The 24,011-nt window shown below is 41.5% G+C and overlaps 1 protein-coding gene across 4 annotated transcripts in view; it reads right to left on the bottom strand.

Moving 5' to 3' along the window:
* The window catches only part of Cda5 (Chitin deacetylase-like 5), a 62,758-nt gene extending 44,718 nt beyond the window's left edge, over positions 1-18,040 (bottom strand). For 3 of the 4 annotated variants that reach the window (XM_043416577.1, XM_043416576.1, XM_043416579.1), the window contains exons 1-2: positions 17,608-17,905; positions 17,118-17,229 (exon numbers count right to left, since the gene is read on the bottom strand). In XM_043416577.1, the coding sequence (XP_043272512.1) occupies positions 17,118-17,172 (55 nt within the window). In that variant the 5' untranslated portion in view covers positions 17,173-17,229; positions 17,608-17,905. Of the gene's footprint in view, positions 1-17,117; positions 17,230-17,607; positions 17,906-17,931 lie in introns of those variants that run through there. The other variant, XM_043416578.1, reaches the window with a different exon arrangement.
* Positions 18,041-24,011: the final 5,971 nt, after the last annotated feature.

Here is a 24,011-nt window from a genome sequence, read left to right as displayed (position 1 = left end):
CTTGCCTAATGACATTTTTTCAAAGTCAAAATACACAGGAGATTGAGAAATCGAAGATAGAGATATAATCGCCCAAGTGGAATCTCGCGCCTATCGCGGTGTATCGGAGAATAATTAACTTTCGTTTCGGACGTACTTTTCACCAAAACGTACGTGTGCGCCGAGTCTCCGGTCACGCTCTAGATAGTCAAACGGGCGTTCACAGCCGCACTGATAAATCCTCGCTGTGTGCAGAAAAAAAGTGACACATCATCGCACGCTCATCTCGATTCCCTGCGCGCACGGAGAGAATGAAATTTGAAAAATTACCGTCCAGTAACGACAGGAAAAATTTGAATTTTCCTATTTATTAAATAATATTCATTGTTAAAAGTATAGCAACCTTTAGCGGAGTGCATCTAAAAGAAATGTCCGGTTAAAGCTGCCGTATTTTTGAAGATTATTTCAATATTTCATTTCGAAATATTACATGAGCGTCACGGGGAATTTTACTGCGTTGCACTGTCAAAATTTCCGTACGAATTTCCCCATTCTTTTTACATGCTCAGTCCTTTGTTGAAGTGTGTAAATCAGCGATTTAGTGTGCGCTACGGAATTCGTAAGCGAGTGATCGATGCCTAGATTGCGGGGCGAAGACATTTAAACGTGATGCACCGTAAAATTGACTAAAAGTTTTATAAACTTTAAATACTCGTGCCGCAAAAATACTCGTACTGGAATAAATATTTTTCGTTAACTTGTCCTCGCAGTCAAATATATTCGGTAAATTTTGCAGTGAATTTCGCGCTACTAAATATTACCGTTTATAATTCGTCTGGTATCAATCTCGTGTTACAAAAACATCTCTGCGTTTGAAAAATCGCAGCACGATTTCACTCTAACTCGAGCTTATTGAGACTCGCGGAGAAAGATATTTGGATAGAAACGGTGTTCGAAAAGAGTCGCCAGAACATCTGTATGATAAAGCCACCGCGTCCGAAACGAGAAAACATAAATTTAAAAAATGAATAGACCCTCGATATTGAAAGTCGTGAAACCTGTCGCTCAATTCTTATCCGAATACAAGGTCCCTGTTATATAAGAATTAAGTTCTCCTTATAATATCGTAACGTTCTAGGTCCGAGGTCTTTGATTCCCGTCCGACTTTCTCCGCGATCGTAATGAATTTTTCTACATTTCGAGGCCACCAATGGGAGGCTCACTCAGGCTTTCTCCCACCACAAAATGCGTTCGTGTATTTGACGAATGCGATCCGACAGAGGGGAATCATTAGGGCGATAATCGCCACCAGAAATAAGCTGCTGACACATTATTGTAAGCGTCGAAGTAAAAGGCAACGATCGTGCATGGCTTCGACCTTAAAAATTCTGTCGAAAATGGCCGCTCGATAAAAAAATGAACGAAGCCCCCGCCGCATCGGTATAAAAATCATCAAGCGTAAGTGACTTTTCGGTAATATTGATCGACGCCTGTAAAACTTGGAGACCGGCGACAGTTGAGCGAAACCTTAATCTCCGCACCCCGCTACAAAACATTAGAACAATCGTAACAACGCGAGGTCCTTCGAAGAAATCCGATAGCATTACGGTCTTTGCTTCTTGGCTTGCAGAGAAAGGTGCGTTAGGTGCGGTAAACGAGTCAAGGCTCTAATCCGACGTGCGAAACGTTATAACCGTGCAGTGTTAAGCCTCCCGTTCGGGGCGTCGCTGAAGTTACGCTTAAAGTTCACGAGACGAGTGAGCCCAACATTCCAGGAAGAACACTTCGTACTCGTTTTTCTCTGGAGCGCACGACGCTCAAGTTTGCAGCGTCGGTGTCCAACGAAATGGACGAAAAAAACGTTTGTAATTGAGCAATTTTGAATCTCTCGTCACTGACGATGATTTACCCGGAATCCTGAAATCATCGATCCTCTCCGGAGCTCGGCTCCGGAGATTCCCGCGTGAGCATAACACTCGCGGGGACACAGAGGTATGCGGTGTCCACAAAAGTATTACGTAGCCAGGTAAAATGAAGGAGCTTTCGAGCGCGCAGCCGAACGCCTGCGATTGCTCTTTGCGGAGAACGCTCGCGGCAGGCATTGGTTCATATGCCTCAAGATTGTGCAGCAATACGCCGAGACTCACGTGGGATAGATTTCTCGAGAACGAAATAAACGCGACAAGAGCCGCGCTCACGCGCGCCTACGGAAACCGCGCGGCTACCCGCGCGATTGCTGCAAATGAAATGCTACGTGTTTAAGGCACTATAGACGCGAACGCAGAAATAAGCATAATTGTAGAGACCTTGTCTCTGGTGTGGGGCTGTTTGTAAAAGTTGATCCGGTGCGATACACGCCTATGTTAGAAACAGAATCTCGTATATCCGTATCATGCATGCGCGGCATTAAGTTATGCCTCCCTTTTGCACTTATCGCCCGGGCTCGTAGCTATATTTCTAGCGGTAACACATGCGCTCCTTTTTACGAGAGTAGTATGTGAAGTACAGGATACAGCGAATGTAATAAGCGATATGCGGAGTCTTGAGTTCACGATACGAGAGGCTCCTTCGAAACGGCGAGTCGAAGCATTTATTTTTGTTTTTATAAAGCGCACAGTCTTGTGGCGTGGTTTATGAGGCTTTGCTTGACAGCATGATTCCTTGGAAATTTAAGAGCCGAGCCGAACAAACGGCAAAGATAAATAGCGCCCATCGTGACTAAGATTTAAGGTCAACTTTGGCCTCGCATTATAAAAACTATGCAAACGGGTATTAACCGATGATATTGATGGAACTTTTGGAAAATGGCTTTTACTTCGGACAATAATTGTATGAATTAAGGTAGCTCATGGACGGAACAATTTTCTTAAGAAAGTCTTCAAATTTACGCAGAGTTTGAATGGCCAGTCGACTCACACGCGTATCAAATTTTAAAGGGTTCGTCTCATTGGTTATCGAGATAAACGTGCATGAAGAAATATACACGCAGGGATTTAAAAGGACTATGCGCAAAAAATCGTTTTTCTTTCCATTTAACGAATGAACGCTTCTTACGAAGTTTATGAATAATGTACACGATAAACAATAAAGTATATAATGAAGGTTTGGGAAAAAATTCGAGACCATTGTCTTACTGGTAATAAAGATAAATTACGTTGAAGATTGAACGAAATTGGTAACGAGCAGCACTCGGTAACCTCACAATATTGCTTATTTCGGCATTTTGTTTCTTCTTGGATTGGCCCATTTCTGTCACAATAACCTTCTGCGTCTTTTTATTAATATTTTTCCTTGACCCATTTCCCTTTGCGCTCCCTAATGCGATTTTTTACATAAAAAACTATAGAATTTTTGCCGGGGACGAATGAAATTTCGGGTTCCGACAGTGCATGATGGATCCCCGATTAATTAATGGCTTGTAATTTTATTCGCCAAAAGATAAATTGAAAAAATGTATCTACAAGTTCGAATTAATAACTCTGACATTAATTTAGAGTGATAATATCTTCAATTAAGGAGTAAAAATCGATCGAATTTAGACACTCATGAAATACGATGCTCCGGGCATGATCTACCTTAACGTCCGCGGAGACTCTATTTTCCATGTGTATATGTGCCGCTGACTTATATACCGCGTGTTCCGTAAATATTATGGTTAGTCGTAATGATGGAATAAGGAGTTTTGACGCGAGGTCTTCCCATGATCCACTTTCACCCTCGCCGCAACAAGGCACTTGTGCGAAATATTCATAATTTCATTATTCCCAAAGCAATATGCGTATAGCAAGCAGCGCTTGATACACGTTCGAGTCTGAGACTTTACCCGCGGCAAATTGCCATGTCGAAGCGCGTGTGCGGGCTTATCGTAAGATCTCTAGATCGAAAGTAAGTGAGATTGTTGCGGCGTTGGAGGAGGGCAGCTTTTGCGGAGGAGGGAAGAAAAATGGTCGTCCGGTGTTGTCAGAATTCGAGTGTTTTCTTGTTGTTGTTATTTCCTTTTGTTTCTCTGAGATTTATTTCCAATAACGCAATTTATTTCCAATTGAGCAGAACACTGCGGGAACATAATTCGTCCAGCGCGTTTGGTGATCGATCAAAAGAATACATCAAACGAGAACGAGCCGCCGAGATCGCGATAATTACAAGTTACCGAGCCGCGTGCGATAATCGGAAGAAATAATGTTGCAGGGCGACGAGGGTGAAGGAATTTCATATGTGAAAATCCATAAATGCTTAAAGAGCTTGAGAAACAGAGAGCCTCCGTCGCGGTAGGAATTCCCTGCAGCAGAACCACTCGACTTGAGCCCTTTTGCTCGGAAATTATCGAAGCGAGTTTAACAAGCTCGTGTAGTACATTGATGTTAAGCAGGACGCAACGGTGAGCCGCGTGTGCGTTCGTGTGCGAGGCATGAACACGAGCAGTGGATACTCTATAAGGTTAGATCAAAGCTGCCGTGGGAGGGCGATCGATCCCACGGATCGATCAAGGTTTTTCGTTCCCGCAAAACTCGCTACTATCTCGCGTTTACGCACGCACCGAATCCCCTGTTCTCGATCATACGTCGATCCTCAATGTACAAACCCTTTTTTCTCGCACTTTCATGTATGACTCATGCTCCTACAACTTTTTTTCAAACGCGATACGAATGAAAAATATAAAATGTGCCTAGCTTGCGCCCCATCAGAGCAGAAGCAATGTTGCTTTCGAGGAACCCACTCGAAAAAAACGAATTCGTTTTGTATGGTGAGGAATACATTATTTTTCGAGAATTTTCAAAGTATTCAGGCACCGATTACAAACAGCATAGTATTTTTTCAATTCTGCTACTTTTCGCGTCCCTTGAATTCTAAACAGCTTTATGTGGATAGCAAAAATGCAGCAGTGGAGGACTTAATTTTTTTGTGACCTGGGAGATAGCGGATAGTTCAAAAATAGATTTTTTCATTTGAAAATCATTATTTATGTATAAACATATCCTCTAAATTTGAAAAAATTCCAAAAAATCGGCTTTTTTGAGGCTGCCACACTCGGCGGGCCCCTTAACGCCAAAAAATCAATACCGACGTATCATGCGATCGCACAAGATTTCTACGAGTCCACGGAATAGAGTGCAATCGTGATATTCACTTAATTCATCATTAATTCATGAACTTTCGACTTTGCTCCTCACACGACACGCGGAAAAGCTTGCTCGATTTTAGTTAATGGTTGATTCAAATGTGTAACATATTTTTTTATACGATTACTGGGAAGGAGAACGATGGAGTTTTACAAACAGCTAAAATCACTCCCGCATCCACTTAACTATAATTTTGTATAATTTAGCATAAATTATAGTCTCCTGTTGAAAGAAATTTCGATAATGGAAAGACGATGCCGAGCATACGTTTATCCACGAACGATAAACTCCCACGCCTGTCCAATTAATTTCTCGGTAATAAAACTCGCGGTATTTAAAATGTCCCGTTAACGAAGCCCGGGTACCGAGTACAAAGTTGCCTCGCCGTAGTCGCATCGCCGTGCGAAAATACTCGCACATACACACGTAGAATTGGAGCTCGTGACGCGTAATCAGGTGCGGCCGACGAACCTCCTCATCGCATAATAGATTTAGTTGCATCTCATCTCAAGTATATGCACACCCCATAAAATGCCGTAGCTACGAACAATCTTATGAACACGTAACAATGATCTCACGGGATCAAATTACTTTAATCGAGCGTGCCTTGCGGACCTTCTTCGTCGCTTGTATTACTTAAACTTACGACACACTGAAAAAATAGGATTTGTTCAACTACTTTGCTGAGCAAAAGTGCGATGTGAAAATATTTCCATACATAATGAGTCATTGCTTTTAACGCGTGTATGCTTATGAGAGAGATTATTAAAAATGTTCAATGCTTCCGATCCATTGAGGGCTTAACGCCGATTGTCTCAGAATCGTTTTTTTTTTTTTTTGAAAATTATCTTTGCGGTGGACACGATTACTAAAAAACTATATTAATCCTAAAACTATATTAAGGATTTCATATTTTGTTGGAAAAAAAATTGTAACAAAAAAACGAAAAATTTAGCACCTCATAAAATGAATTTTTTGTTAAAACCGTCGCCATTTTTTTTAAATCGAGATTTTTACAAATCTTTCGTCCAGGCCCAAGCTACTATTAAAATAATTAAGTGGTATAAATTTAGTATGGATCGGATTAATAGTTTTTTAGTTATCATATCCAATTTTCTGATGAAAAAAATTGTACAAATACGCAAACATATATATACTAATGAATATCGTTCACAATTTTCCAATAAACATTTATTTTCTTGTTGAAAAAAGATCAAGAAAATCACGTTTTATCGCCCGCTGCAAATATATATAAGGCCTTAAAATGTGTCGGAATTGGTAGTTTTTTCTTTTTTTTTTAATTTTTAGTGTCCCAAGTTTGCTCGCGTCTTTGTTTTTAAACGCGATAAACGTCCGATTCCTTTGGATTTGAGAATCTCTGGAAAGAAATTGAAATTCTCAACCCCATTTGTCCACCCACTTTGCCATCGCTATAGACGCCCCCACTAAAATAAATACGCGAATAAAAGAAGCGAACGATGCGAACGAAACAGCGAAAAATGGTGAAATGTGAAAGGCGCATCCAGTTTCACCGGTTTTCGGTCGAACTGGAATCCAAACCCAACGCACGTCGATGGCGCCAACGAAAAAACGAATCGCATGAACTTATGGTGTACCAACGGCTCGATACCGGACTGCAGTAAAAAAAAGAAAAAAGAGGGAGGATGCAAGAGAAAAGAAATCGAAGGAATTTGTATCCTGAGGACGGTAATCTTTGGGAGCTTGAGAGAAAACAAAAAGTTTATACACACGCGTAGATTGAGCAGGGACTTTTACGATCTCAGGACATTCCACTCCTGCGCAGTCCTATCGGAATAATTCGATCGGAATGAAAACAAACCGATCGCGGATTCCGAATAGCATGCTAGAAATTCGATCACGCACGCAACCAGAGTAATAAAAAATCAATCGAAATTACCGATGACAAATAATGTAACGAACTCTCTGAACTGGAATTTCGAAAAAGTAAAAAAATAGCGTGAAATTCGGGCTTTCACGTTTCGGAACGATTTGAAATACTGAAATTGCGTGCCCCACGAGGAAGATTAATGCAAATGAACCTTGAAATTTATGCGAAATATTCCACTCAGGTTTACATAGCCCCAGGAATAATTATACTTTGGTCTTTTAAACGTTTCCGTCGATCTCGAATGAATTCCTGAAAGATCGAGGAAGAGAGAGAGAGAGCAGTCGCAAGGTTACGGTCGCCGTCCTTTCCCCGTCCGTCCTTTATTTCCCATTTACAGTGGTCAGCAGCCTTCTTAAGGTCGCGTGCCACAGCTGCTCCCAGATTGATAAACTATACATATACATTAAGGATCTCGTATAAAACGGAGTGAACCCGGACCTATATGACTTGGAGTTTCTTGGCTCTGGAAGCCTCGAGGTCCCTCAAGGACTCGCTCAATAACACCCACAAAACTGGGAAGCTGCCGAGTCATTTGGTCCAGATCACCCGACAAGGTCGAGCCTCGATACTTTTCATACACCCAGAATATTCTCTCCGAGAACATTCGAGAACCGCCCTTCTGTATAATGCTTCAGTAAAAGTAATGGCAAGTGAAAGGCGTCATTTGTACTTCGTATCGATTCTCATGGACGCGGGGAACGAAGTTTGCCTCCAGTTGTGTGAAAAATGAACGTATTATGGGAGGTTCGATGTTTAGAATCTTTGATAACGTAACCCACGATTCGTGAAAAATCGGCGATTGTCAATATTTTAAGGATGAAAGTCCGTTGGAAAGTGTAATTTTTTCTTCTGGAAAGGATTCGATGGTCTCGTCACTTTTGGAAAACGACGTCGCTATACGTGGCACGATCGACTAGAAGTTTCGTTTCGTTATATCGGGGGAATATTTGATCTCCATTTAAGGAGTGTAGAGGGTCGTCGAGCAAATAATTCGAGTGCTCGAAGCGGTGAAAGCGTCAAATTTTTCAACGACGCGTTGTCCGTCATTTCTATTTCGAATTCGGCACTGGCCGACGACGTCACGCGCAAATAACTGTGGCTGCGGGAACGATCATGAGCGACGACGCACTCATTACGGGCTGACCATTATTTCCTATCTTCTAAATCGAAAGTTGTGTGTAAAGTGGAGAATCGCTCTCGGGAATTTGGCCATTCCTCGCCACTCCGACATGCTCCAGCATCGAAATCGGAACACGGGGCCGGGGATAAAGAATGGGCGATTGCAAAAACGGCGGGGGGAGATGAGGAGGGGTCAGGAAATGGGAATTGTCGGAGACGACATGACTGCATGAATCGCTGCAACATCAAACGATACTCCTTAACCACTTTGCTATAATTATCCTCGAGCTCGCCTCGAATGCTCGTTCTTTCATCGCGCTTCGTTTCGTTTCTTCATTTCGACTTGCCTTTCTTCATTTTCTCTCCTTCATCCCCGTTCCTCGAGGACCTCGCCTTTTTTTACCGCGATATTTTACCGCGCCCGACGAAATTTCTCTCCTGATGAGCGTGACGCAATAGGGCACCGAGAGTCAAGCCTCGCGGACAAACCGATCATTATCCACTCGCAGGAGACCGAGCTCGTACAGATGTAAAGACGTTTATATCGAGGAGAATCCAAGCATAAAATAAATCGACTTGAAACGGTATTTTTTCGTGAGTAGCAAAAAATAAAAACGCGTTTCTATACAGCGCAATACAGACGATCGACTCCGCGCGCGAGATTCGACAATTCTTTTCACAATTCACCGGTTCAAAAAATCATTGAGTCAATCCTTTACTCGCCCCGCCGAGGATCCACGTTATTTTACAAACAAACAAAAAAAAACCTTTCGAAACGTCGCTGTGCATTCTGACGAAATTTCCTCTGTGAGAAAGCAAATCGATGCGCAGCGGCCACGAGACTTAACGAAACAAGACAGTTGGCTTAAGTAGTCACGGCCAGATGGCCCCGGTAATAACAGCCACCGAGGAATAACGTAAATAGACGCGTATATACTCTGAGCTAAGTATACGCGTGGACGCGGAAATTGAGGTTTAAATCCGGTAGCACGAGCAGCTTGAAACCAAGTATAATAGAAATGATGCGGAATTAAGGTTAGACGCGAGAGGATTCAGACCTCGGTTGATCGGAAGTTAGAGAAAATGAGAATGGAAAGAAAAGCGAGATTGAATACAATTTGAGAGATTTTTGACCCTCGTCGCGAAGAGAGCAAAAAGCCCGAAGTCACAAAATCAGTCCGCGCAACCGGGCCCGGGCCGGTGACGCGCATCGGTGCACGCGTGCGTGTGCGGGAGCAAGAAACAGCTGATTGATGGCCCGGATGAAGGACAGTTGAAAAGTTGAGAGGAAGACAAAAAAGCAACGAGGCCGTATAAATTTTGAGAGTTGCTTCGGATCGACGAACTTGCGAGATGAGACGATGATGCTCGATATGACGAAATATACCCTTCGGGTATAAGGAGGATCAACCGCGGCCATAAATTCACCATTTAAGCACGTATTTTTATGATTAATGTACAGCTGAACGTCTTCGAGGTGTGAAACGTCAAGAACTTTATTGACAGCTTGTAAATAATTAGCGGCACACCGAGCGCTCGTGCTAATTGGAAAATTTCGAGTCATCGCGTCTTCATCGCTGTTTTATAGATTCGTTCGAAAACGAGTGGTTCGTCTCAGCCAACCCGTTATTAAGGGCGGAGTCAATTGGGTGAAAAAGATTTTAACCATTTTTTTAAACGCTACAAATAATACAAATCTATTTTATTGATTGTGACACGATAATACAATGAATGAACCAGATTTCATGAATTTTTAAAACCCGAATATCAATAATTAACTCGATGGTAGCAGAGGCACTTTGGAAAAAAGTTGTCCACCATAGTGAACGATGTAAATCGAAATCTACCGGATCGATCTATTTGAAATTTGGCATGTTACTTCCTCACACCATTGACCAGGTATCTGCGGGAGCTTTTTTCCAATTTTTCATAATTATTAATTTTACGATAACAAATAGACTCATTTTTAGGCGAAAATCAGTGCTTTCACTTCCAAGCGTCACGAAAAATCGAAAAAATATCCTCTCGCAGATCCCTGGTCAAATTTCGAAGGGATCGGTCGAGTACATTTCGATTTATACTGTTGACCGATGGACAATTTTTTTCTGAAGTGCCTCTGAAGATTTGCTACCATCGAGTAAATAATTCATGTTCGGATTTTAAAAATTCCGCAAATATTGTTCATATATTTTAGCATGATGTCATTATCAATAAAACTGATTCGTTATTATCTGTAACGTCTAAAAAAATTCTCGAAATTGAACCTTTTTTCCACCGAATGGACGTTACCCCGCCCTTAAGAAATATATATCAGGCGCAGTATGAAAAAAGCTGACAATTGAGAAAAGGGGACCATCGTAAAACCCGAAAAAAAGTCTTAATAGTCTCTAGCATATTTTCTGTCTAGTGGCTCGAATTGGATTGCGTTACTCCGCATTGACAATAAATGCCAGAGAAAAAGGGTTCGAAATACTCGTCTTTTGAATTTCGCGATCCAGAGACGTTGTCGGCGACTTTCGTGCGTAAATGCATTAAGAAAATCAAGATTACGCGCGGTTACTTAACAACCCACTGAAAAAACGCACTCAACGATACGAAGGATGGTGTAGCTTCAGCGGCATCAAAATTCATATAAAATTCGATCGAAATGCGCAAACGCGAGCGTCTGTTCACTGATTACTTCATAATGATTTGCATCCGAGAAAATAGATGGTTTCGTTGTTGTTTTATAGGTTGTGAACCGTTAATCTTGCGGTCTTTGTGGAAGCGAATAACGCGTGTATACAATTTGCTGGCATCACTCGTGAGCTTTTACCATGGCGCGGTGCGTTATGTCATTACAGTATGACCCGATTGATCCTCGCGCGTCATTACGACGATTTCCCTTGCGTTCTCGGCCACGTGGGCGATAAGGATTGACTGATTGAAAAAAGACAACTCGCCTGACCTACGCCTGTTAACGGTGTTCAGACTCGAGACGAGATCTCAAGCTCGCGTTCGTGTACCACGTACGTATGTATTACATTATCCTATGTATATGTGTGCGGATAAAATGGAAACGATCGACGTCCAATACTCGGCGGCGTAGCGAATCATCCGTGAAGTAATCGCGCAGCGAAAGACTGAGAAAGAGGAGGAAAGCGAGTTGGAAATTTCACGACGATGCTCGTTGTAGAGGTTCGTACAAAAGCTCTCGGTGGAACTACACGATGTTGCTGGTGCTACGATCCTCAAGAAGGGGCAAGATCCATTGCAAATTCTTTCTTCAGCTCGACCATACTTGCGAAGGAGGGGGTAAAAACGTTGGGGTACATCAACCACAGATGGTTAGTAAACCCAAACAAATCCGAACGAAGCCACGCGAACCCAAACCAACCCCAGCGAACCCAAATAAACCAAAATTCCAATTGAAGGCAAATACAGATCTAAAATCGATTCGGAAGCAACGGTTCGAGTTCCTTAAGAATTCGATAACCCACTCCAGATTGAGTGAATCGTCGACAACTCCGCTTGGTTATTCCTGCTGGTTATTGATTTTCGCAGGGCCTATAGACTCGAACATCGTAGACTCCGCTCGCAAGAATCGAGAAATGGCAAGTAACCAGTTCGATATAAAATGGCAAGGGAAACACGTATATACCCATGGACCAACTCCACGCGGATACGCGTCTCTATAAAGTTGTAAGCACGAGGATATCGATAGCACATAAACCAAATCGAGGAGTCCACCCTCGGTATACGACATTTTACGAGTTCTGTACTAGAAGTTGTCGGGGGGAAAAAAGAAGCGAGATCGCCGATTTTTCATACGTCCACTGAAAGATACAAAAGCCGTGGGTGTTATCTCGATGGTTATCCTCGCAGGAGCGGCAACGGAGAAGAATAAATCAATCGAAATTTATGCATCAATGACGAAACTCAGGTTTCTCGTTTTTCATTCATGGCCAAGTGCTCTGCTCAGCCAAAAAAGGCCGAGTCCGGAATCATTGTTTCTTCAAACTCGGAGCAAAAAATGATCGCATTTCACAACCGCTACGGCGAGCCAACTACCGTTAAAAACAGCCGTATATTTAACGGTACTAATGATTCGATGAATCATCAAATGTCAGGGATCAAAACTCCACATAATACAATCGATTTATGAAAAATAAACGGCGAAAAAATTGAAAGATCCGATGAAACCGAAGGAAAGTTGCAACAATACAAATTGCACAGTGCCGTCAGCAGGATAAAGAAAACATCGTGAAAATAGAGAGCCGAGAATGCCCGTGGAAAAATGCGCAACAATATTCTTTGTCAGCTCCCTCTCTCCATTCATTTGTGCCATTATGCCAATGGCGATATACCTCGACATCGCTGCATCAGGAATTATTTGCCTTGGTGCACTGTGCAAACAATGTGTAACGATGCGGACCCATACACCGACATACCAGAGCTGATCGTAATGCACGAATACGCCATATGCTCGATACGACTTTGCTTATACGTAGCACATAACCACACGGTGCGAGTCACATCAATAACTTGAACGAATACTTATATCCTCGGGATAAAGTCACAATATAACGCTGACTGTAAATCTCTCCATCGTGCTAATCCGGGATCGCCGAATACGAGCAATAAAAGTGTGTTTTCCGACGACGCTGGAGTTTGCAACGAAATGAACGAAAAAAAACATCTTTAATTCATCAATTTTTTATTTCACGAAGTATCGGTGCAGCTTGAAAAACTACGAAATGCAAATTCGACAGCAGGGAACGAAATTGGAGAATAACTGGAATTATTGAAGGGTTTTTTTCTAAATCACTTCGTTGGACTCCAACGTTGCAAACCTCGGTGTCATGTTTTCCGACGATCCATTTGCTCATCCGTTTCTCTGCGGGTCGAGAACGAGGGACGACGAGAAGGAAATGGATAAAAAAAGCTCGATCTTTCTGACGTCGAACGTCCATGGTGTATTCGAGGCCCTTTTATTACACGGGAAGAATAAGTCATTGAAAAGGAATCGAGAAAATCGAGAAAATCCTCACCCTTCGACAGTCTCCTCGAATCTCAATATTCACACCGACGATGAATTCTTGTCCTCGGGGACCAATAGAAAAATAATCATGAAAAGGTATAAGCGTTTTACACAATCGCGCATTTTTCGCTCGACACGAAATACTGTAAATCAAACTTGATCCGAGGTTCCAGTGATCAAAGAGATTTATAGATACACGCGAGCCCCCTCCCCCCCAACGCCCCTTTCTGCCCCTGAAACTTATTCATATTTCTACATACGTTCGTACGTACAAATTGTACGTGTACTGGCCAGTCGGAGAGGCTTCTATAAATAAGACGCTGCTGGGACTACGATCCTCCAGGAAGAGTAATCGCCGAGCCTCTCGCTATGGCCGGAGCCTCCGCACATCTCTCGTAATTTCCAAGCGGAGTTATCCTCGGACGAGCGCACCGAAGATGCTTACACGTGCTCCGAAGAAGCCATAATCGCATCAAGGAAAAAAGTAGAGACAAAGAAGAAACGCGCGTATAGTGAACTCCACACGTGCTGGGTTATTTACTCCCGTGTTTTTGTCCATATGCGCGTAACAACGCGTGTACCATCAGGATAATATATAGATGAAGGTACAAAGCCCATTTACGAGCACCGCTCGAAATAATTGGCAATCTATCCTTGTACTTGGGAGGTTCTCTTACTCCGCACACCCACGCACATTTATCCCGGAGTTTACTCGGACCCTCCGCGAGGCGAAAAGCCAGAAAGAAAGCAAAACTTTTATCCCTGGTACCAGCAACGTTGGGGCATTTTTCCTCAAACACGATTTCCCGACGTGCTTCCATTGCCACCGGAGATTTACTCAAACTATTCATTCAAATGATCGCCGAGAATTTTCCCCTAAATCGATGAAAAAAACAGAGATTTTTTAAATTTGAAGGGTTTATTTGTTAGAATTTCAAATCTAAGATAGAATTTTCTAACTCTGATATCGGTTTATTCATGCTTTCAAGCTACTCGAGATATCGGGATTAAAAGATTTTATCTTAGACTTGTAATACCGAGGGATAAACCCTCCGAAATTTAAAAAATCTGTCTTTTCTTCTCGCCCCTAAAAAATCGTGAAAAAAACCCCAAAAAATCCAGCTGCCACGCGAGGCGACCACCTCAACTCCCCGCGTCGCAACAAAATTCGTGCATTTGATGTTGAAAAAATTGAAGGAGAAGCGATAACACGATGAATAAATTCATCACAAGTTTATTGCGAAGTGAAAAAAAAAATGATCAAGTGTTAAAGCGATAAAGCACCTATCGAGTCACTTAATAAATGAAGCCACAAGTCACACGAGTCTCCGAAGTGTGGTTACCTGGCATCATTAACATACAAACATGACGAAGACTGGTTGGCATATTCAGTCACCTCACAGAAACACGCGGAGTCTCTGCATTCGATTAACCGTCATCGTTTCATTTATTGCATCTCTTCAACGAATATATGCTGGCCAATGTGGATATCTGAGTCTATTTACTGAGTGCGCACGTGTTGCACTTTTACATTAGAAATAGAAACACGACTTTTCTTTGTTGTTCTCAATCTTAGCGCTTCTGTAACCATTCCATTCTCGCGTCTTTCTCCATTGGGGACGAAGGAATCGTTGAGATGCATCGCAGGTGCTGTCGCAGTGGAAATTCACTTTCGGGCTCGAATTCATTCGTCGAACGAAGCGTGCCCGCTGATCAATCAATTTTTCGACAAAGTTTCGGCTCGGTAGCCTCAAAAATCGGCATTTTCCGGATCGAAAGACTCTCCAATGTCACGCGAAAAAGCATCGATTCATCGTCGGGAAACCCATGCAAAATGGCAAGAGAAATTCTTATTATCTTATTTCCAACGAGCTGAGCGCAGTTTAAATAAATGGAAATGCGCAGAGACGAGACAGCTTTTAATCCTGCCGAATGAAAAATGCGCATGTGTTACTCGAGAATAAATGCGAGGATCTCGAGCCGGATGTATTCCAAATAAATTTTTATTTTCGTCCGCGTGTATATAGAGAGGTAAATAAAAACAAGTAAACACGTAGCGAGTAGAGTCGCCTTGAGAGTTTGAGAACGAAAGTTCGTCCTCGTTCAACAAACGCAGACGTGTGCGAGCTCGACGCGCGTATATTCGCAGCGATGTGCATCGCGCGACTCCCGAGACTCCGTAAGAATCTGCTGCTCTCACCAGAGCACTACGAGCGAATGAAGAATAGCACTCGATGCGAAAACAAGTATCTCTCGATTCAAGTACACCGAAAAATAAAGTGAGAACAAATGTTTGCTTCTCAAATATCCGAATAATTAACTTTTCTTGATGATGAAAAACAGCAAACAAAGAAAAATCCACCACAACGGTTCGTTTTATTCTCGTTTGAACCGTTGAAAATTTACGAACGATTTCAGGCCTCGGAGACCTCGTTTTTATGACAACTTTTTTTGGAACTTGGTTGTTTCAATCTTTTGTTTCTGTTATATTTAAAAGTGGAATGTGTCGAGAAACAGGTAATAATTGAAAAATTTCACAATCTTTCCCTCGATAGGAAAAGATTTTATGGATTTTTCGTACTGAATTCTGGCTCGGCCGCGTATAAATCTCCTAAATTTCCAAAGTCGGTCCAACGCTTTGAGACAAATTGTATAACGATTGCGCGAGGGATAACGCGATCTTTGCCCGCGGAGCGAGCGGTCGTTAGACGCCCCCGCACATGTCCGGAGATCGGAACAGTGCTGGGTTTTATCCGAAATTTTCGTCGCGTCTTATTCTTGTCTTATTTTGTCGCGTTGGAGATAAAATTCTTGAAAAATTGAGTTTCCAGTTGGAAGATCGACTGACTGGGATCGACGTGTTCTAACGAGCCAACGATACGTTTCGTAAGGGCGTATGATTTCTTCATTCGATTGCCGAGCCATTTTCTTCTTTTCTACGAATATAAAGCGAGGATTGTGAAAAAATGGTATTCACGATACGGGCGTGGCAGCGTATCGGGCTTCGAGATTCTTTGCATTAATTAACTTATTAATCTTTAATTAATAAATTTTTCAAGGAGTCTGCGAAAGCGGAGCTTGAACAGAAGAAACGAGGCGTCCGTCGACGCTCCACGAAGCGCGACGATTGAACGAAATAATTTCAGTGAATTTTTCAGCGAAGGATTACGAGAGATCGGCGATATTCGTGGGGAAATGAAGCCCTTTCGCATCGGTCGGAGCGTGATCGAGAAACAGGAAAGAACGCCCCCGGGAAAGCCTCGAGCACGTCCCGAGGGTGATGGAGGATAATTAAGATTCGATTTCCGCGAAAATACCGGTTATCCAACGGAGCTCGGCGGTTCTACTGTTACGTAAAGTGACATTTTTGCGAGCAAGAACATCGCGGTGTGGTTGAACGCTGCCAGCGGTGCACCGCACATTTTCCTCCCCGAGCCCTCTCCCTTTCTTTTCGCGTTCCCGCGATCGACATTTATCAGCCTAACGCGCCATGAATTACCCTTTTTTCATTATTGAGTGGCAACAGGTCTTTGAAAAGTGAGGGTGAGCATAGAAAAGTTCGAAACTCGACGAATCGTGATGTTCCGAAAAAGAGTATACGAGTCGAGGGTCTTCGGCAACCGGGGACTCGACAAGGATGATGAAAGACAACCCAAAGGGTGAAAGCGCAACGAGGGTTAGCAGAATGCAGTAAAAAAAATGACTCAATTCATCGTTCGGGCATTGATTTTCCTTGCGTTATAGAAACGTTTTCTTTTTTTTTTCGCATAAAAATAAAGAGCGATAAAAAAATCTATAATTATCGAATTATTTTTACGATAACTTGGAGTATTTGTAAGAAAAAGTCACTTTTATGAAGAACGTTGAGAAATAAGAATGGAAGTGGTGCTTGAGAAGACTAAATCGATGAGTGGATGATTAAAAAGTATGAAATCTGCTCGTAAGAATGATTTTGATTTTGTAGACTCACCGACTCCGGAAGTGACAGCAAGCGCGAGGAGAAGACCGATCGTGAAAAGCGTCATGTTCGATCGTTGATCGTTGGCTTTGAGGTTGGAAGAAGAGCAGGCTCCGTTCGATATCTTTAGACGATGCGAATAAAAACTTGTGAATAAAAATAAATAAAAAAAAAAAAAAAAAACAGGTGAAGAAAGAAAAAAGAAAATCCGATTTCCACGCTGGATTTTCCGCTGGTCGATAGAAAATTGCACTCGCGTAAACGCGAAATTACGAACTCGTATTAGCGCATGTGTGCAAGATCGAGACGCTTTTTACCGGTAATTACGAGATAGAGAAACTCGCGAAATCGTGGATCCGACGAGACGACGGAGAGCAGAAAAAATCTCAATAATAAGTCGACTGTTCGTGTACTCCCGTCAAAACGAGAAATCAGTGAATCAAATCTTGCCGAAAAAAAAAAAAAAAAACGAAAAGAAGAATTTAAAAAAATCAAAATGTACCCTTTTTCGATATTTTTCACTGTGCACTTGTTAGCAACTTCGCAGATTCCTTAATCCTCAATCCATTCCCATATCGCCGTGTATATTTTTTTTTGCTTTTTTCTCTCTCTCTTTAAAGTTTCGTTAAGAACAAAATTGACAGAAAAAAATGGTATTTTCGCTCAATTCTCGTCTCATTTAGCAATATATCTTAATAGAGAAAATTGTAACTTAATGTCAAGCGCCTTTCAGTGCCGCGAGTGCGCCATTGCCGGTCGCAAAACATATGTGCTACGGTCACGAGGAGAGAAAGGTGACTGGATACTTGTGAGACGTGCTCAATACCTCCTCTGTATTCCTCGCATAGTAGTCACCTTTCTACCCAGTTCTACCTCGGGAAACCGAAAGAGAAAGAGCGAGACGGAGAGAAAACTCTTTTGCAGCAACAAAGAAGGGAGTGTTGGGAACGAGCTGTCCGGAGGGGGCCGTGCTTCAATCGCCACCACCATCAATCCGTTTTACCACCGCCGCCAACACCGCTCGCCACCGCACCAGCGACAACAACAACAACAACAACTACCATCTCCAAGGCTCCTTCCCCTCTCTCCTTCTTTCTGGATCGCCTCCAAGACAAACTGCAAAATTCACCTCGATTGATATCAAATCATTGGAAAATATCGCATTTTGGGATTTTTTCAATTCCGAATCTTTTCGGATGAAATTTGAGAAAATTTCGCTGCACATTTCTATGGAAATGTACATCGATTTACGCTCCGTATACGGAGGTTTCTATGGCAGCACAATATCGCGGTTGATATAACCGTATGAGAATAAAAAATAAAAAAAATAAACAAACAATTTAACACGTAAAATGTTGAATAAATCGTTATTTATTAAATTAAATTCGTATGGAACTGTCCGTAGGTATTCGACGATGGGATAATTACGTACGAGAGCGCGAACTATTAGTTTACGACTGGCGTGTCTAAATACTAGCATTTGTTGGCGAATAACTGCCACTCGTAATCGAGAAGTGTAAACTTATGGTATTATTAAGAAACGTTTGAATTACGAAAAATGAGCGTAGTCGATGCTTGCGGAGCGAGGCTCGTTTTCAACAGTACATTAAAACTCCTATACGAAATTAAGGAAGATCTTGCGTTACTTGTGATTTAAAAAAGTAACTGAACTTTTTTGCTCTCTCGATGATAAAAAAAAACGATTAAAATTTTGTGAAACTTATTTGTTAAGATTGATAAATTTTGAATATTATGATAGCGGTTAAAATACTTTCGTAGTTAAATCGTCAAGCAAAGTGTGACAACAGCCATCTTCTATTTACATGAGTACGCATATCTATATTTTAAACCAACTGGCTCATGGGATTGTCGAAAAAGTGTTTTTTCTTTTTCCATTCCCAAGTTATTTTCAACGTTAACAAGGGTTTTTTTAAGACATCATTGATCACTAAAAACATTCTACTTTCTTATTTTCGTTTTTAGCTCTTCAAAGTTGGGAGGATCCTATTACATTAAATGCAAATCATCGCACAGGGAGCCTCCTCTATGTATGACCCTACAAAAAATGCGATTTTTGTTCATTGCTTTCTCGATAACTAGACGGTAGATTCTCTAATAATTCCGGGAATAGACGCATGGTGTATATTTCCAGCATATTTCAAAATGTCAAGTCTTTAAATTGGAATTTTCGATTTCCATTAGATTCGCGTTAACTTCCTTCTCGACGAAGGTCTCAGCTTTTATCGTGCTCCGAGCTCGCAAGCCTCTTCAATAACCCGAGGATATTTGGACGATTCGATATTCGACAGGAAGATCGAACATCAAGAGACATTTTTGAGATATTTTTGCGGGAAGGGCTCACAACGAAAATTTGGATAATTTTTTGAGGCCTGAGTTATCCGATCTCCTCGTTCGCGACCCACGAACGTAAGATTTCTGAAAACGATTCGACCCGTGAACTATTCGAGTCTCGAGTCAGATAATTCTACATCCATGTACGAAATGCACGTAAAATGACTCTCGAGAAGACGTCCAGAAGAATATTTCAAAACAGTGAATGGAGGCGATGAGGCGCGTTTCTGATGTTTCGCCCAATTTTATAACGCGTTTTGCAATTTGCAAAGTATCGATCGAATATTTCAATCGGTTTGGATCGCTTCGAGTGAAAATTTGTTCGACCAATGAAGTCGAGGTTCGCATATTTGTTTTAGAATAAAGAAAAACGCCAGTTTTTTGTCCCTCGAAGTGTCGAACGCCGACGAAATTATGGACGATAATTGTGTGTGTTTTTCTAAAGAAAAATATGTATGCGTCGCTGCGAGCGTAGGAGCGAAGCCGAAAGCGCGAACGCGAACGAGGGAGAGAAACATTTTGTTACGCTTCACGCCCTCTACGCGACTAATTTATCATCACCGCGTACACTGTTATACACTTTTTGTGAATAGCTCCGATACGTACAGCAAATAAATGTATACAAAGTTGGTGCGTGGCCCGCGCGTTTGTTCAACGCAACAAACACCGTGCTTGCATAACTTTGTGTACCGTATCGTGAGATCGCTGATATAATTGAGCAATGAAATAAAACGTGGCGAGACTCGCGACCCACCCAACGAAATCTTTCCCCCAAATTATCGAATCTCGAGCTCGATAATTTCCTTCACTGTAATACACCGTTTAAGAATATCGTTCACTTTCTTTGCCTCGTGAAATTAATTCAAATACACCGCGTGACTCAATAACCTTTCGATTTCTATGGAACGCCCGACTCGGAACATAATTTTTTTCCTACGGCTATCGATGTAGCATAAAATTGACGAAATATGTGGGAATTTTCCAATTTTTTCAGTTGGCAAAATTGTTCAATTTGTTATATGGAAAATTAATTAAATTTTAAAATTTGGAATTTTACTAAATTTCATCAAATTAAATTTATTATTTTACTAAATTTTTAACTTTAGAAAATTAATTCATTGTAAATTAATAAATTCACATTTTTTTTTATCTTCCTTCGATTTATCGGATTCATCTAACCACCGGATCATTAGCGTGCATACGAAAATAATACGCCACCGATGCAGCGGTTAGTCGCGTCAGGTGGCGACCTGAACCCTGTCAAATTCTTTCAGGATTCTTCACCTCAGCACCCAGACCTTCGAGTTCAAATGTCGACTACAATTCATAAAAATTCTTCATTCTGATGGCATGTGATGTTTAGTAAAAAATATGTCGTTACTCTCAAGTGACGTTTTATATCTTTACGGTTCAAGCCATTTTTTCGTGAAAGGGATATAAAAATAATGATAAAATATTAATTTGAAGGAGGGATACCAAAATGGCAGTTTTTGAAACGAAAGTACTCTTGAAAGTAATAAAATTATAAAAAATAATAGAATAAAATTATTTAAAAAATCTCAAATTCGAAGTAAATACAGTCGAACTCGCTGAGAATAAAAAATGGTGTAAAATATTGTTTGTAATGTATTTTTTGGCGAACTTCAAGTTCACTTTTCCGTGGACCGGATCGGTATTTATCGATGTAGAAACGAAATGCCAAGTGGCCAAACGAGTGTTACAGATACCGAAAGTATGGTGTGACGAAATTTCTGTGTCGAGCTCGTTGCGCCAAGAATAAAAGCGGTACCAAATAATGAGGAACGTTGTCAGTCACGGAGCGACAGATTTTCAGATAAATTTCTGAATCCGTAATGAGAGAGGGTCCGGGATTTACTCACCGTTACGGCTTCAATGGAATTTATTTTATGATCAATGCGCAATAGAATTCGGTCTTTAGAAACTTTCGTCCAATCCCATCACGCCAATAAACTTTTTTCATACCTTCATTATCGAGATATTATCGTACCGTTGAATCAGCTAACTTGACTCAATCAATAAACCTGGCAACGAGACAGCGAGGATTAAAAATCCTGTAAAAAAGATCGCGGATGCTAATTCTTAACGACGTTCGAGAACACAAAAATCTCATTTTGTCATTGTTCGTCCGTCAACACCCGAGATTATTACAAGCCCAGAGAAAGGGGGATGGATAAATCGTTTCAGCACGTTGAGATTTACGTTTTTTCGATGTATATCTCACTCACCGCTTCTCGAGATAACATACGTGCATACCCGCTACACAAACGGACAGCAATAATAACCGGGTCGAGAGAGTTACCTAAGATATTAACCTTTCTTTTTACCTTGACGTGTGCGAGGGCCCCGGTGCATATCGTAACAGTACAGTGAGCGGATTCTCAGGCTTTTTTAGCGTAAACACGTAACCATAGATATACAGTCGTGTATATTTTTTGTCGAATAAACATTTATGTTCGAATCTCAAGTTTCTTTATGTTTATAAAAAACATTTAAGTGCGCGGCGTGAAATGCGGGTTTTCTCTGGTCTGGTTTTTGTGCAGAAATCTTTGAAAAATCGTATGCGGAATTCAGCTTTATTTGTTGGCTTGTAAAAATCGGATCGGACTTTTGCGAAGTGGCTTGAAACTGACCCGGTCGGGAAGGTTGATTAAAAAATGCGGGAGCATCGAAAATGGGACTTTGCTGGAGCTCTCGAAACGTCGAATAGCGCGCCCAGCATCCCGGATACAAAACGAACAATCGCGCTCGTTGAATCGTCGTACGCGACCGCGAGAACCGCCAATAATTTCTCGACTCGAAATAATTGGAATTTCTACTCGCCTCTTGTAAATTTCCCAACTGTTCGTGAGAACAAAGCCAGCGAGAGTCGGTGCTGAAACTGGCGAGTTTTGTGCAAGAATAGAGGGAAAAAACTCGCGGCGACGACCCTGAAGAGAGACCCCGCCTGTTTATCGCAACCTTCATCGGGCCTTGCACCCTCGCGAGTTATCGCCTATTTTTTTTATCGTCTTTCCTACTGCGGCGATCGCGGCCGGCTCTTTTTCCCCCGTTTTCTCTCTTGCTTCGCCTCGACTCGCCCTTTGGAACTGGGTCCATCGATAAGCGTGGGAAAAATCGAGTGACAGCAAAGAGTTTGCAGCGCCGCTCGCCTCACACTCGCTCCATTCCCGTTACTCCCATTTTTCCAACTTCCGTTTCTCTCTCTGACCGTACACTCCGCTCGCTGCAATTCCAAAACTGTTGAACCGACGCCGACGAATTTTTCACGCAGTGTGCAAACGTCCCATTACGAATTTTGATCGAACCACCTTTCGGTGCGTACTCTTACGCGGGTGCACATGCAGAAAGGCCGACGTTACGAATGAAAAAGCGTTGAAATTTCGTAATCGAACTTCGAACGTCGAGCGAAATGAAATAATCAAAATTACAAACGACTTTCAAATTTAAATATTCAAAAACAGAGAGAACGAGGCGTGGCTGGATCTCGAAATTGGAGCAAATTACGTAAAAATACCAGAACGTCGAATCTCCAAACAAAAAATAATAATCTTTTGCAATATTTTGAATTTATTGAAAAATTTAATATTCCGAATATTTTTCCATTATCAACAATCTTCAACGTGAAGAAAAACGAGAAACGAAGCTGCGAGCACAAATTATATGGATTCGTCTTTCTATACAATCGTTTAGATTGCTAGTTCTCGTCCGTCAAAGTCCTCGGGCGACCACGACCCTCCGACGATCATTTGTTGAATATACTTTTCGTTTTCTCATGTCCAATTTCGTGCCGAATCGATTTTATATAAAAACATAAAAGTACCGTTCGTTGATATTGCCCGTGGCGGTACCAGCTAGAATTCAAGATTATTTTATCGTGGCCAAAGCCCCCATATTTTGTAATACCGGTTCGAAGATACGAGATCAGTGAAAAAATACATTTGGCATGAAAAATTCGTCAGCTGTCTTCTTTGGGTGAATTATTTTTCGAGCAGTCTTAAGGGCGGGGTAACGTCTATTCAGTTAAAAAAGTCCCAATTTTAAGACTTTTTTTCAATTTCATAATAAACTCGATGGTAGCAAATCTTCAGAGGCACTTCAGAAAAAAATTGTCCATCGGTCAACAGTATAAATCGAAATGTACTCGATCGATCCCTATTTTTTTCGATTTTTTGCATTTTTTGTGACCCTTGGAAGCAAAAACACTGATTTTCGCCTAAAAATGAGTCTATTTATTATCGTAAAATTAATAATTATGAAAAATTGGAAAAAAGCTCCCGCAGATACCTGGTCAATGGTGTGAGGAAGTAACATGCCAAATTTCAAAAAGATCGATCAAGTAGATTTCGATTTACACCGTTCACTATGGTGGACAACTTTTTTCCAAAGTGCCTCTGCTACCATCGAGTTAATTATTGATATTTGGGTTTTTAAAATTCATTAAATCTGGTTCATTTATTGTATTATGATGTGACAATCAATAAAATAGATTTATATTATTTGTAGAGTTTTAAAAAATTGTTACAATCTTTTTCA

This window comes from Venturia canescens, chromosome 4 (genome assembly GCF_019457755.1).
Source record: "Venturia canescens isolate UGA chromosome 4, ASM1945775v1, whole genome shotgun sequence".
Taxonomy (NCBI): Eukaryota; Metazoa; Arthropoda; class Insecta; order Hymenoptera; family Ichneumonidae; genus Venturia; species Venturia canescens.
Note: the sequence above shows the minus strand (reverse complement) of the source record. Positions and strands in the feature narration are given on the sequence as shown.